Source organism: Scleropages formosus, chromosome 15, assembly GCF_900964775.1.
Source record: "Scleropages formosus chromosome 15, fSclFor1.1, whole genome shotgun sequence".
In the NCBI taxonomy this organism is placed as follows: domain Eukaryota; kingdom Metazoa; phylum Chordata; class Actinopteri; order Osteoglossiformes; family Osteoglossidae; genus Scleropages; species Scleropages formosus.
This window is the reverse complement of record NC_041820.1, coordinates 27,148,526-27,161,253: the sequence shown is the minus strand read 5'-3', so window position 1 is coordinate 27,161,253 and position 12,728 is coordinate 27,148,526. Positions and strand designations below refer to the sequence as shown.

Genomic DNA, 12,728 nt, shown 5'->3' with positions numbered 1-12,728 from the left:
ATTCGCACACATTTTTGCTGTCATTTCATGTTTTTTATTTAATTCAGCACCTTGCTAAAGTGAATTTGCTCTCTGAGACTCTATTCTTAAATGTATGTTGTCTGCCGGTGCACTTAACTGCATCTTGAATGTTGAGCGTGTTTCAGCAAGGGGGGATTTGTTTATGTAAAATTAATGCAATATGAACACACATCAATAACACCCGTAAACTAACAGACACATGTCACATTTTAATTCAGAATATTTTTTATCTGTTTTTTTCTTCAAATATATGTGTTTCATTTAAATGTGAGTTCCTTGCCAAGCTAAGAGTTGACAATAAATGTTATTTTTGCAGAAGTGTTCTTCTATCAACCTTGCTTTTCCACAGCCCTGACCCAAGATTTTGCTGATATCATGGTAAAGGCTCTCACGTTGCAAATGCACATGCTAACGCACTGAGGGTTACCAACGAATCACCCATATTTTCAAGTCAGTCCCTCAATGTGGAGAGGGAGAAAAAAATATTGCAATGGACTTTGATTCAGGGATAAAACACAAACTCCACACTAAATTAAAACAAGACGTTAATGGACGTAATCAGAAAAAACCCACATGCTGTTGCTGAGGAGACAGCAGACAGTGAGGGAATCTGATCACCACTAATAAAAGTGTGAAGAGCAAGGTTGAAAATATGCATTTTACAGATTCTTAAGTGTTCCTTGAGCGAAAAAGCTGTTCCTATTTTTGACATTTATTTTCATTTTCCAATTAGAAACTCAGACCAAGTCAAAACAAAACAAAAATGGAGTGATTTCGCTAATCTAGTTGCGAGCAACACACAAACACACACACACAATGTCTACAACTGCTTGTCCTGAGCAGGGTCGCGGCGAGCCGCAGCCTAACCCGGCAACACAGGGCGCAAGGCTGGAGGAGGAAGGGACACGCCCAGGATGGGACGCCAGTCCGCCACAAGGCACCCCAAGCAGGACTAGAACCCCAGACCCGCCACACAGCGGGCCATGCGGGCAATAGGAAATAACAATTTAAAAAATCATCATAAACCAAAACTGCACAGCTACATTGGTCCTGTACGGCAAACTCTCACACGGGGAGGAAGGGAGGAAGATGTAATTTGTCAGGATTTGCCTGTTTGTGTGACTCCCTCCCAAGGAGAGTATTAATAAAGGCTGAAGCCCAAGGTCAATGTGGCACTGCACGGCACTCGGCTTTGGCCGGGGACACCGAATCCAAATTACTAAACACCTTTTCCGACAGCTTGAATGCATTTTTATCATATTATTCCTGCGACTGAAGCACTTTTTTGTGGCGAACACCTGCGCGTCCAATGTCACCCTCGCCCGAATACACAACTGTTCGCTCGTGGCCGACACCCCCCGCCACCCTCCCCAACCACAGATGCCTTAAGATATGAAGAAGGCGCCATCCCTCCTAATCAAATGGCACCCAGCAATGTCAACAGCAGCTTCACCAGGCGTGAGCAAGAAAAACAAACAATGCTTTGAAACAAAAAAAAGAAGGAGGACAAGGAAGAAGGGAGGGGTGGGGCGATCGGAGGCTCGTACCCGGCGCACTTGGTTAAGCTGTCAAGGGGAATCAGGGCTGGCATTGTGACGGACAGTTTCAATATTGATTTCATAAATAAACAGGGCTAACCATCGATCCTAATGTTATTTTGCATTTCAATTACTGCTCAGAAACATAACCTTCAAACGACTGGGCAGTCAATACCAATAACATTGCCTGATAAACGCCACCCGGTCCTGCCAGCGCACGCCGCCTTTGTCCACTGTGTGAATTGGCGGACTTTGCATTTTGCCTTCTCTCTATTACATTTAATTACCGACTGCATTAAAAAAGGCTGCGGCGATCACATGGCAGGCGTGAATGCAGCATGTCAAAGCCCTAAAATAACAACACCGACACCATTAGGCCAGGCCTCAGATGCGAGCAGGCCTGGGCCAACACCCACAAAATTACACTGTATGGTTCCATTACAGAGGCTAAAAACCACATTCCTTACATTAGTCGTGGTTCAATTACGGCAGAGTGCACTGCTGTTTGCAGAGTAAAATGGGAGAGGCGCGTGAATGGATTACAGTTCCGTTATAACTCGTCTATTACGGTCACGGAATACTCCCCAGGAGCGGACACCGAACGCAGTAGACGTCATTAATAAACATTGGGTTACACCACTGCTCAGAGGGGGTGCAGAAACGCTCTCTCCTGTCACCAGCGTGGGGCCCCACCTGTTTCCCTCATCCGTCAGTGAAATGTGCATTTCTGTTGGGGAACAAACCTTGCCCAGCAGGTCGTTGGAACCCATCGGTGTTCCGCCGTGTGTTTGCTGAGACAGGACCGCAGCAGTGGATGACCACCCTCCATTGCAGAAACACACTTCTCTTACCCTGCCCGTCCTGAGAAATGTCAGCGGGACAGTTGCATTTTCGGTCAAGCAATGCCAATCGTTTGAAGGATATTACCACAATTTCTGTAAACGTGCAGCCACATCTTCACATTGGGATGCCCTGTGACGAAAGGCTGGATGCAAAGTGGAGTAGTAAAATATAGCCGCTTGGATACATGCATTTTAAGATGCACACAAAGAAACCCACCGAGGAAGGCGCTGTCAAGCAGCAGGGGAAAAGTAACAGAAACGAGAGGCCCTCGAACCGTGGCCCATCGCTGGCTTCCCCAAAAATGGCCCAAGGGTGACTGTGTGTGTAAGCGTAGACAGCCCCTCTGCGGCAGCAGAGCACAGGAGAAGTGCTGACGCGCCGTGTCAGTGATACCGCGCCGATCCTGCAAGGGCGCAAACACCGCACAGGGCGCGATATCCTCCAGCGCTAATGAAGCAGCTTATTTTTAAACCCATTGTTACGTTCCGGCAGCGGCGGGATGGTACTGCAGCGCTACGGTGCCAAACTTTAGGAGCCGATGGCTGAGACCCGGGGACCCCAATGTGGGGACACTGTGACCGGCAAAACTGCACCTTGCCGGGCACCGCTGTACAATTTCACTTTCACTTCTTTTTTATATAGCAGCTTTTTCAATGTGGATTAATTAAGTAAAGAATGATTTTTAACCTTCTTGCTTCTTGCTAAATCAACGTGCAACTCTAAACATGTATTTTTCAGGGGAGGAGCACTGAAACAGCCAGACTTTTTCGGTTTCAGCCACACCAATGTAGTCCGACAGCCTATGAAAATATGTCTATATCACGAAGTATGAATCTCTGAATGAACACCATCAAGACCAAAGCTGTGGAGACATTTCCACAAACAAGTATACAGTGTCTAAAGGAGTTATTAAAGAAACCACACTGTACTTAAGGAAAACCTATTGCTGGATTTAACTAAGTTTTTAAAAGATCTTTTAAGGAAATGACAAAAAAATTCAACAAAATATTTTAAAATAATTTTTATATCTTCCCTTACCCACACTGCTTGACCGCTTACTGAAAAGGAAATTATAACTGTTTCAGAACAATTTTAAACATATACTTGTTCAAATAATGCAAGTTATTCTGAAATTTTACAGAAAGATATATACATATCACTATAGTTCTAGAAACCTAAGGATTTTTGGTTCTTTATGAGCAGCAGCATGTTTTGTTAAATATTCTTCTGAGCATCATAAATTAATGTTGTGCAATTCTGATACAAAAATAAATTAAAAATAATTAGAGAATAGCAAAAGAACAATGCAAGTAACTGACAACTGGTAAAATTAATGACATTGCTGCGTGAGAAAAGGGTCTGAAAAACACCACAAAACTGACTCTTTGTTTAAATCTTTGTCCTGCATTAAGTCAAGCAACTGAATCATTTTACTGCTTCACTGTGGAACAGTAACAGTGTGGTGTATATCAGGGAGGAGGGACTCCTCACCCTGCAAGCGCACACTGATGTGTGGCTACCATCGGCCCGTCCCTCGGTCGCACCTCCAGTGCTGATGCAGCAGTTAAGCCACATCTGTTTTCCTTCTTCATGTTTCCACAGCAAAGGATGGAAAAGTATAATTAGTGAGATAATTGCACAGACACACCGGAGGTGTGGGGCTCTGTGACCGGGGGTGGACCGTGACCGGGCCCTGCTCCTAGGTCAAGCTGCCGGGGCAACAGGAGTCACACCCTGAGGTGTGTGTGTGTGTGTGTGTGTGGGGGGGGGGCACAGAGTGCTTGTTCCCAGAATAGGGAGAGTCCCACTCGTAGGAAGCAGGTGTGGGCAGCCGGGCATTACAAACTCGCCGGAAAGAAAAGCGCAACCGCCACAGGAGGCGTACAAGAGTGGGGGTAGGGAAGTGGGGAGTGGATACAATTAGCATCCCTAATTGCACAGGTCCCGGGATCCCCACGGTCCTGGGCGTCTGGGAAGCTTTTCTTACAGTTAAGAAATGACACTCATATACGAGGCCTTACCAGAAATAAGGGGACGCCAGTGCAGCCAGCGGACTGAGTAATTGCCCTAATGAATTGGACAACGGGCCCCTGTTGGGACGAGGACGTGCATTTAGATCCAGGCGACAAATTGAATTTAAACATTGTGTCTGTCGAGGGGCCGGCGTTCCGACGCCTCCATTTAAACTCCTGAGATGGGGGAGATGCGGGGGACTGGCAGGGCACCGGTGCCCGCCGGGCCCGTCTGGAGAGCATGGAGCAGCCTGGCGGGGGATGTGGTGGTGATGGTGGTGGTGGGGGGGCATGAGGCCGAAGCCAGGGCTGGCGACACTGCCGCCGATCGGTGTCCGGTAGTCCCTCCTAGACTAATGTATTCTGAAAGCAAATTAGCGTTAGCTGATCCCATCTGGATAGCACCCGTGTGGGGGCTGCGCTGGTCCCCCCGCGCCGGCCTCCGCCCGCGATACCATCTCCGCAAGGACGGCAAAAATCTGATTACACCAATAGCACAGAAATACTCGCCCAAAGGGCAAGAAGCTTTTAATGCAAGATACACTAATGAAATTGGCGCTGCTTTGCTTTTTAAAAAAAAATCCCCAAAAAAATACACAAGTATAAATGAGCGATAAATTGAGAAGAAATCTGATTTTTTTGTGTTGAAAAGGAGAAAAGGAAGTTTGCCTTTACACTTTGCTATGGCGATTTGCCTTTTTTTTACGCTGCTCAGTGTGGATTAACTCATTGTGGCAGTACTCAGCGGCGCCCTGTACACAGGAGCACGGACACCGGGACGGGAACACCACCGGCCGACTGCTCCAGAGGAAATGGGAACAAGCAATGGAAGCAATGGAATGGAACAAACAACGGAAAAACAGGAGCTGCCTACTCCACACTGCTTCAGTCAATAGCACATCGCTGTCTAATACGACAAAATGGTAATCAATGGATGGGGACAAAAAGCCCCGTTTTTACACCCTTTATGCATACATGCATTCCTCTAAGAGCAAAATAAGGTAGAAAACAGCTGCAAGTTTTAACAGTAGCGTTTCGAACGGACCGGTCATTGAATCTGGTGCAAGCATTTCATTCAAACACAGGGTCCTGCTCACGAGACCCCCGGGTCAATCTATACACGCTGCAGCGATTTTACGCCAGCACCGTGTTAATGAAATGAACGACTTGCCCGCTACTAACAGCCCTCTCCACACTGTCCACAGCAACAGCGCACTTTCCATTACAGAGCAGCACGCTGCAAAACACATTCCGAATATAGAACTGTAAGACGATGAGAGAAAAATGTGTGAGTAGCCCGAAACCTGCTCTACCTTCCCTGAATTCCCCTATTTCTACATTTCAGGTGATACTTGCAGCTCACACAGTGACATGATTTGCCTGGAAAAAAAAAGAGATGTGGCACATTCTGAATTTCACTTGACATTTTTAAATTAAATATAAATTCTTACAAATTTCCAGTTACATTTTTACACTCCACAAATAAAGTCACTAATGTATAAAAGCAGGTGGACATTAAGTGACAGTGCACAGACAGTACAGTTACACCCAAACGCAATTTATAAAAAATTTTGGTATGTAATGCATATACACTTTCAATGAAAATATATCATACAAAATGCAAAAAGCTTTTCAAGTCTGTTTAATTTTTAATACAATTAGGATACAATTAAAATATAATTTAATAGAAAATAAAACCTAAAAATTCAGCGTTCTAGCTGGTAAACACTAAATTTTAAATTTAATACATTGAAGTTCAAGCAGAAATCAAGAAATTACTGTAAAAATATTTTGTTCTAGAATTTTGAAGAAAAACACATTAATAAAGAAGCACATTAATTACAGTTCTCACATTTACAGCTAAAAACTGATATCACATAGATTCTAATTTCAGCAATTCACATTACATTTTTTACATTAAAATTCAATATTCCTCTATTTACCCTTAATTCTGGGAGAAAAAAACTGAATATTAGTTGAAAATTCCAGACAGGAGGCAAGTACAATCGCTAAGCCATTTTGTTTAACTGGAATATCAAAATTTGCATGATTTTAAAATGTAATGCCTCAATACTTTTTTTTTTGCATTTTTTAATCCCATCAAACATGACTACCAATACATTTAATCCAAAATAATTAAATACACGATAAAACAGATGTCTGCATTTTTTTCAAAAGTATTAAAGGGTTATATATATAATTTTATATACTTGAAAGTCAGCCTTCTATCCATTAAACATTACATTCACACACTGACAATAATTTTGGTTTTAAACTCTGGCATTTATTTAAGAGACGCCATTAATTCCTGATTCCAGTTTTCCAGCATAACAACAATTTGCCAGCCCTGAAATTTTAGCTTGATAAAAATTTCAAAAAGTCAAGTCAGTTCACTACTAAATTTCAAGTTTACATTCGGTAATGGTGACTGATCTTCAGCCTATCCAGCATTTCTCATCGAAGCAGATTTTAGTTAAATATGTACTTTCAGAATCCAAATTCAAAGAATATGAGACTAAGCAGTATTTTGAACAGCTGCAGAAGAAAAAAGAAAGCTATAGTTAATACTTTTAAAAATTCTAAACATCTAAAGGGTGTAGGCTGTATTGGAAGATTTAACTAAAATGCCTGATACAAAAATATTTAAGATTTTCAGCTTTACCATTTATTTCAAATCATCGCTTTGAATGCACCACACCTAGTTGAAAATTTAACTGAAAAGTTGTCCAACCAAAGGTAATGATCAAAAAATACTGAATAAGACAAATGCAACATTTTGGTGGCTCCTGCAAGTGAAATAAAAAATATATATTTCGCGCTCCTCCAGGCGTCTGAATATAAGATAGAAAATGGAATTCCATTTAATGTATGCACATTTAGGACAAAATTACAATGTGGAAATATCAATAAAATGAGAAGGCAACCGATTTAGCATAAATGCTGGAGAGTGACCAACACCATTACTGAAGAAAACATAAAACAGAAAAGAAATAAAAAGGTTTGGTTTGCGGTGTGAGGAGACTTGAGTGACAAAGGGCTGTGGAGCTGCCCGGGAAGGAGCGTGTCGCTGCAGAGCAGCACGCAGCCGTATGAAAGCGCTGTAATCCTCATCAGTGTTTAAATACAAAGAGGATTAGGGTGCGCTCATCGCGGTACTTAATGACTTAAATGAAATTGCTTCCCCCTGGCCAGGCAAGGGTTAAGGCTGGGGCAAGTGGGCTTTCTCGAAATTGGGATGGAGCACTTCGGTTCCCCTAAGAGTTTCTATGGCTCCTGCAGTCTCTCATTCCCTTACTACATGCACTTACTGTATGACTCTGTTTCCTGGGAAGGACAAGGTAAAAAATGTACAGTGTTTAATGGCTTGGGCAAATTGTACAATTTCTCATCGGTCACGCATGCTTTTAGTCCAAACATTTCTATGATCGTCTGCAGACAGTGAGAAATGAGCTCAGCTAAAATTTCTAAGAAGAAAAGCTCACTTTTCATAAAGCAAGACCTAGTTTTTGGAACAGAAATGCCGTGATTTAAACCACACATGGAATTTTGACATATCCACTGTTCTGAAAGGATCCCAATGTTTCAATAATAATTAAAATTGGATGAAAGGTTTTATATCAAAAGCTACCATAAAGGAAATTACTTTTAAAACTATATATTATCTATATACAGGGACTTCCAAAGTTATCTTTTGGAAAACACATAGTAATAGTACATTGTCATATAAATTAAGTGATCCTATTTTTTAATGCAGTGTAGTTTGCCATAATTTCTAGTAATACATTTACAAAATGTATCATTCTATATGAAAAGGGTTCATTTAAAACTAAACAGACTTAATTATACAATACATATGAGCGGTAATCCAAAATATGAGATGCGCTAATTCTAATTGTGCGGTGATTTTAAGTTTGTTCCATTATTAAAAACTCGTCTTTCTGGCCACAGCACAACACACCAGCTTCACCTGCTCCCTCACACCAAAAATGCTAATAATACAAATCTGCTCTACGCAACTTGTGGGTCAGAACTTTTTGAGCTGGTGTGCTGAGCCCGGGTGATAGCCCCCAGTGCAGGTTTACACACACTCCCCGCTGTGTCCCCAAACAGAGGGTCCCCAGCCGTCGGGGCGCTCCGCCGCCTTCATTTGTCTCTTTCCAAGTGCAAACATTGCCTTTGTGTAATCCACCTCCTGCAGCCCCTGTTTTCGGTGAGCCTAATCTCCCTGAGTGTGTTAGCAGGGTCGCCGAACAGCCGCTACACTCGCGGGGGCCGGCAGGAGCGGGCTCCAGCGCTTCTCCAGCGAAACAGGGTTTGCTGCCTCGGCCTGGTGCACGGCACTACCCGCTTGGCCACCCTGGGCTCGACCCAGGTCAGAGAGGGTCTCGTATGGACCAGCACACCTCTCCACACAGCCAAAGAGGGAGGGGGTGGGGTGTGTGACAGACAGACGGAATGCGTGCAAAGCATGACTGAAACACTGAAAAAGTTACCCCCCGAGTCCTACATCTACTCCTGCACCCGAGGTTCCAGCAGCTAGTGCTCAAAGAAAGCAGAAGAGAGAGAGGACAAAGTGGGGAAGCGGGAGAAGTACAGCGGTGAGCAGTGGGAAGGTTAACGACTGAAAGGAAAGGCACATCAGAAAGGGAGGAAAGAAAGAGACTGCACCTACTGGTTATGATAGCTGAGAGGGTCTGGGATGCAAAGTTCGGAAATGTCCATCAGTCCAGGTTAAGCATTCCACGAGTCAGGAGAAGAGGCAGAGTGAGAGGAAGAGCGACGGACACCCGTGTCTCTCCAGCAGAGCAGAGCACCGTCGGAGGCGGCAGCAGCGGAAAAGGACACCTCCGGCTCAGCACTGCGCCCCCCCGCACCGCACAGGTGTGTGTGTGTCTGCGTGTGTGCGCTGGCAAGAGGTGTGTGCGCGCGCGTGTGCATGCGTGCGTGGATGCGAGTGAGACAGGGAGAGAGAGAGGGCAGGAGGGGGGCAGAGAGGGGGAGAAAGGAAGGTAAAGGGAGCGAGCGAGCGAGCGAGCGAGAGAGAGAGAGAGAGAGAGAAGGGGGAGGGAGGGAGGTAGCGGCAGCAGTAGACGAGCGCTACGATGGTGAGCCACTGATGGAGCCGGTGCGAGGAATGACTCTCTCCATGGTCAGGATAGGGCTCTTTAACACTCAAGGGCTTGATGAATATGGAACAGCTGCTGTCGGCTGCCTCTGAGGGGCCGGACTTAAAGTGACAGAGTGGGCCGGCAGAAGGTGGGGGCTGGGGGTGTGGTGCTGGAGGGATTGGGGAGGGGGGACATCACAACCAGGCAGGATTCTATTGCTAGCTTTGGACATCTCTCTCTCTCTCTCTCTCTCTCTCTCTCTCTCTCTCTCTCTCACACACACACACACACACACACACACACACACACACACGTTTAACTACAAAAATCAGGTGGCCCCTTTGTATTGCAGATGATTACACATGTATATAATTCTATATATTACAAAATATGTATATACATCTATTTTTTTTTAACACAAACAAGGTGTCAACAATCCGAAATTCACAAGAACCCAGCACGCCTTAAGACAGATAGGAAATAAAATTTTCCAGGCTTCATAGGGAAAAAATGTACAGCTAAAATACCATGTGATCTGCAATATAACAATGCTTGTTTATACTTACATTAGTGATCGTTTTTGGAATTCCGAAGTGTAAGTCTCTTTTCTCATAGCGTCCAAGTAGCCCACGGTGATCAAAATAGACAAACGTCACCGTGCAATGAAATTCAAAACAGCGTATGCTGAATTTATAACTACACGAAACCATAAAGACTCAGCGGTGGTAAAACTCTCTGCTCGCAGTAAAGTTAATTTCACATTTGGCTCATCTGTTGGCCAAACTGCACAAACTGCACAAATCATACAATATACTGTCTTAATGTCACGTGGGTACCCAGTTTTTGTATAATTTAAGTTAAATAGCTCAAAAATTTGGCACATGAGCAGCACAAATTTTTATGCACTTATATGAAAGTAATTACAATAAGGAATTTCTAAACCATTGCCTATGATAAAAGGTGGGGGAACACATGAAGAGAAGTATTTTTAATGGGAGACAAAGACGTGAAATAACCCAAATGAGGGTCCCTTCAGATTTTCTGAATGATTGGGCCCCATTTGAAAGTGAATGCATTGCTGTGGGAGTGCGCCGGGCCACTGAGGCTGCAGAAAACCCGTTCGGTCCCGTCCAGCGGGATTCCGTATTCAAGGAGAACGGAACACACCTGGGTCCACAAAGAATGCCAAAAATGCAGGTAACGTTTCAGAGTCAGTGGAAAGCTCCACGCTTCCGCAACACATACTACCACATCAAGCTGCAGAAAGAAAAGAGTAGAGACGATATGCAGAGAGGGTAGTAAATAAAGAGAAGCTCACAGTTTTGGTCCAGCAGTGATAAATGATAAATTTTGATTCAGCAAAATCACTCATAACTAAACACAACAGGTAAAATATGACTGCAAACAAGAGGCAGATTTAAATCTGCAGCTTCCCTGCAATATGGTCTCCGCTCAACCCAGTGTTACAAACACATCCCTCGTGCAGAAGACAAGCTGGACCCATCAGCTGTCCATGTTTGCTCCATAACATCGAGCCCGGAGCACAGCGTCCTGAACATTGTATCGCGTGGCATGGCTCTGATCAATACCAAAACATCACGCAACCCTCATTGATCCCTACAGCTCTGTCTCTGAGCTCCTGGTGACCCTCGGGATGCTGGGCGAACAACAGACAATAAAAGAAAATAAAATAAATTAATACAACTAACAGGGTATTTTACATAAAAAGTGAAATGGCAAAACTCCTTTCAAGTCAGTCTGTATCACGGTCATTGAAGTCCGGCCTGGTCGCTTTAATGGAACCAAATAGGAACTGAATTTTATTAAAGTGTAAATCAATCATAAACCCTTTAATGTGCTTTCAAAGAAGAAACAAGCCAGTACCATACAAAATATTCTAATAAAATGAAGAAGAATATCCAGACAAAATCAATATGAGACTCCTATTCTTTTTTTTTAATTAAGCATTTCATTTTAATTTTCTGCACTCAGCTGTACTACAAAGGTAAAAATTTTAACAGCACCACAAATAACATAACTTTATATTGCAAATAATAATGCATTATTACTGTGCTAAACTATTTTGTGTGCTAAACTCTTGCAAGAATGCATCAGATTATTTTTAGATTTACAGCATCCTGTCTCATATCAAACGGGTGATTGATAACTCACATTCTAGAATGTACTGTAATTTAATTGCAGCACACAGGATTAAAAGGTCATTCATCCTAATTTTTAATCCATTTGATTTGGTTAAGAGAAAGTGAGCAGCCTCTTTGGAATGCTTATTAAGAAGAAGAAGCAGGAAAGTACGCAACTGAAAGTACAGCTTGATATTCTTCTTAAGTTCTTAATGGACAAGTGGTAGCATAGAGGTTAGCGCTGCTGCCTTTAGAGCTAAAGGTTGCAGGTTTGAGCACTACCTCTGGCTCTAGTACCCTTAAGTAAGGTTCTTACCCTAAATTGCTCTAGTCAAAAAAAAAAACCCAGCTGTGTAAATGCTTATAACTGTAATCTTAACATTATAAGTGACTTTGTAGAAAAGGGTCAGCTGAATGAATAAATGTAAATGTTCTTCCACATGCATGTAGGAAAAAGTTTGAAATAATTTTACCGGCACATGACTTGGTGTGGAGAATGTACATGTGCCTCCCACACAGACAGGGCTTAGTGGATGGCCTTTATGTGTCCTTATCTCCATAGAACAGCTTAATACAGTATGCAGATGTACAGTACACACACACACACACACACACACACACACACACACACACACACAGCTCCCAGACAAAGGTCTTACTTCAGTCCTACACCACACAGGAAGCCAGATGTTGGTCACTCAAAGCAGCCAACGAGGAGACACATTCTAGTATTTCTATATCTACAGTGAGCTGTCGGTTTCCACACAATCAGAGACGGAAGTGTCACTATGTTGAGTAGAACAGTGAACACTGTCAACTCCAACACTCACACACTCAGTACAGTCCACAAGCAGGCTGTATCTCACACTCAGCATACACACAGCCTCAAAAATCCGATGATACGTTTCATACGAAAAAAACACGTTTGGAAATACTGTATCCCCCTATTTATAAATATACAGGTATTTATGTATGAAAATTCAGAGTACTACAAGCGAGTAGATCTGAGCAGTTGCTGCACCACCCGGCAGTCATACAATACAAAATGCTACTAACTAAGATGAT

At 43.3% G+C, this 12,728-nt stretch overlaps 1 protein-coding gene across 4 annotated transcripts in view; it reads right to left on the bottom strand.

The window, feature by feature from the left end:
- Positions 1–12,728, bottom strand: part of esrrb (estrogen-related receptor beta) — a 61,908-nt gene that overhangs the window by 47,951 nt on the left and 1,229 nt on the right. The window contains exon 1 of one of the 4 annotated variants that reach the window (XM_029258781.1): positions 9,087–9,200. The exons of the other annotated variants lie outside the window; for them this stretch is intronic. Coding sequence (XP_029114614.1) covers positions 9,087–9,136 — 50 coding nt within the window. The 5' untranslated portion in view covers positions 9,137–9,200. Of the gene's footprint in view, positions 1–9,086; positions 9,201–12,728 lie in introns of those variants that run through there. 4 annotated transcript variants of the gene reach the window in all.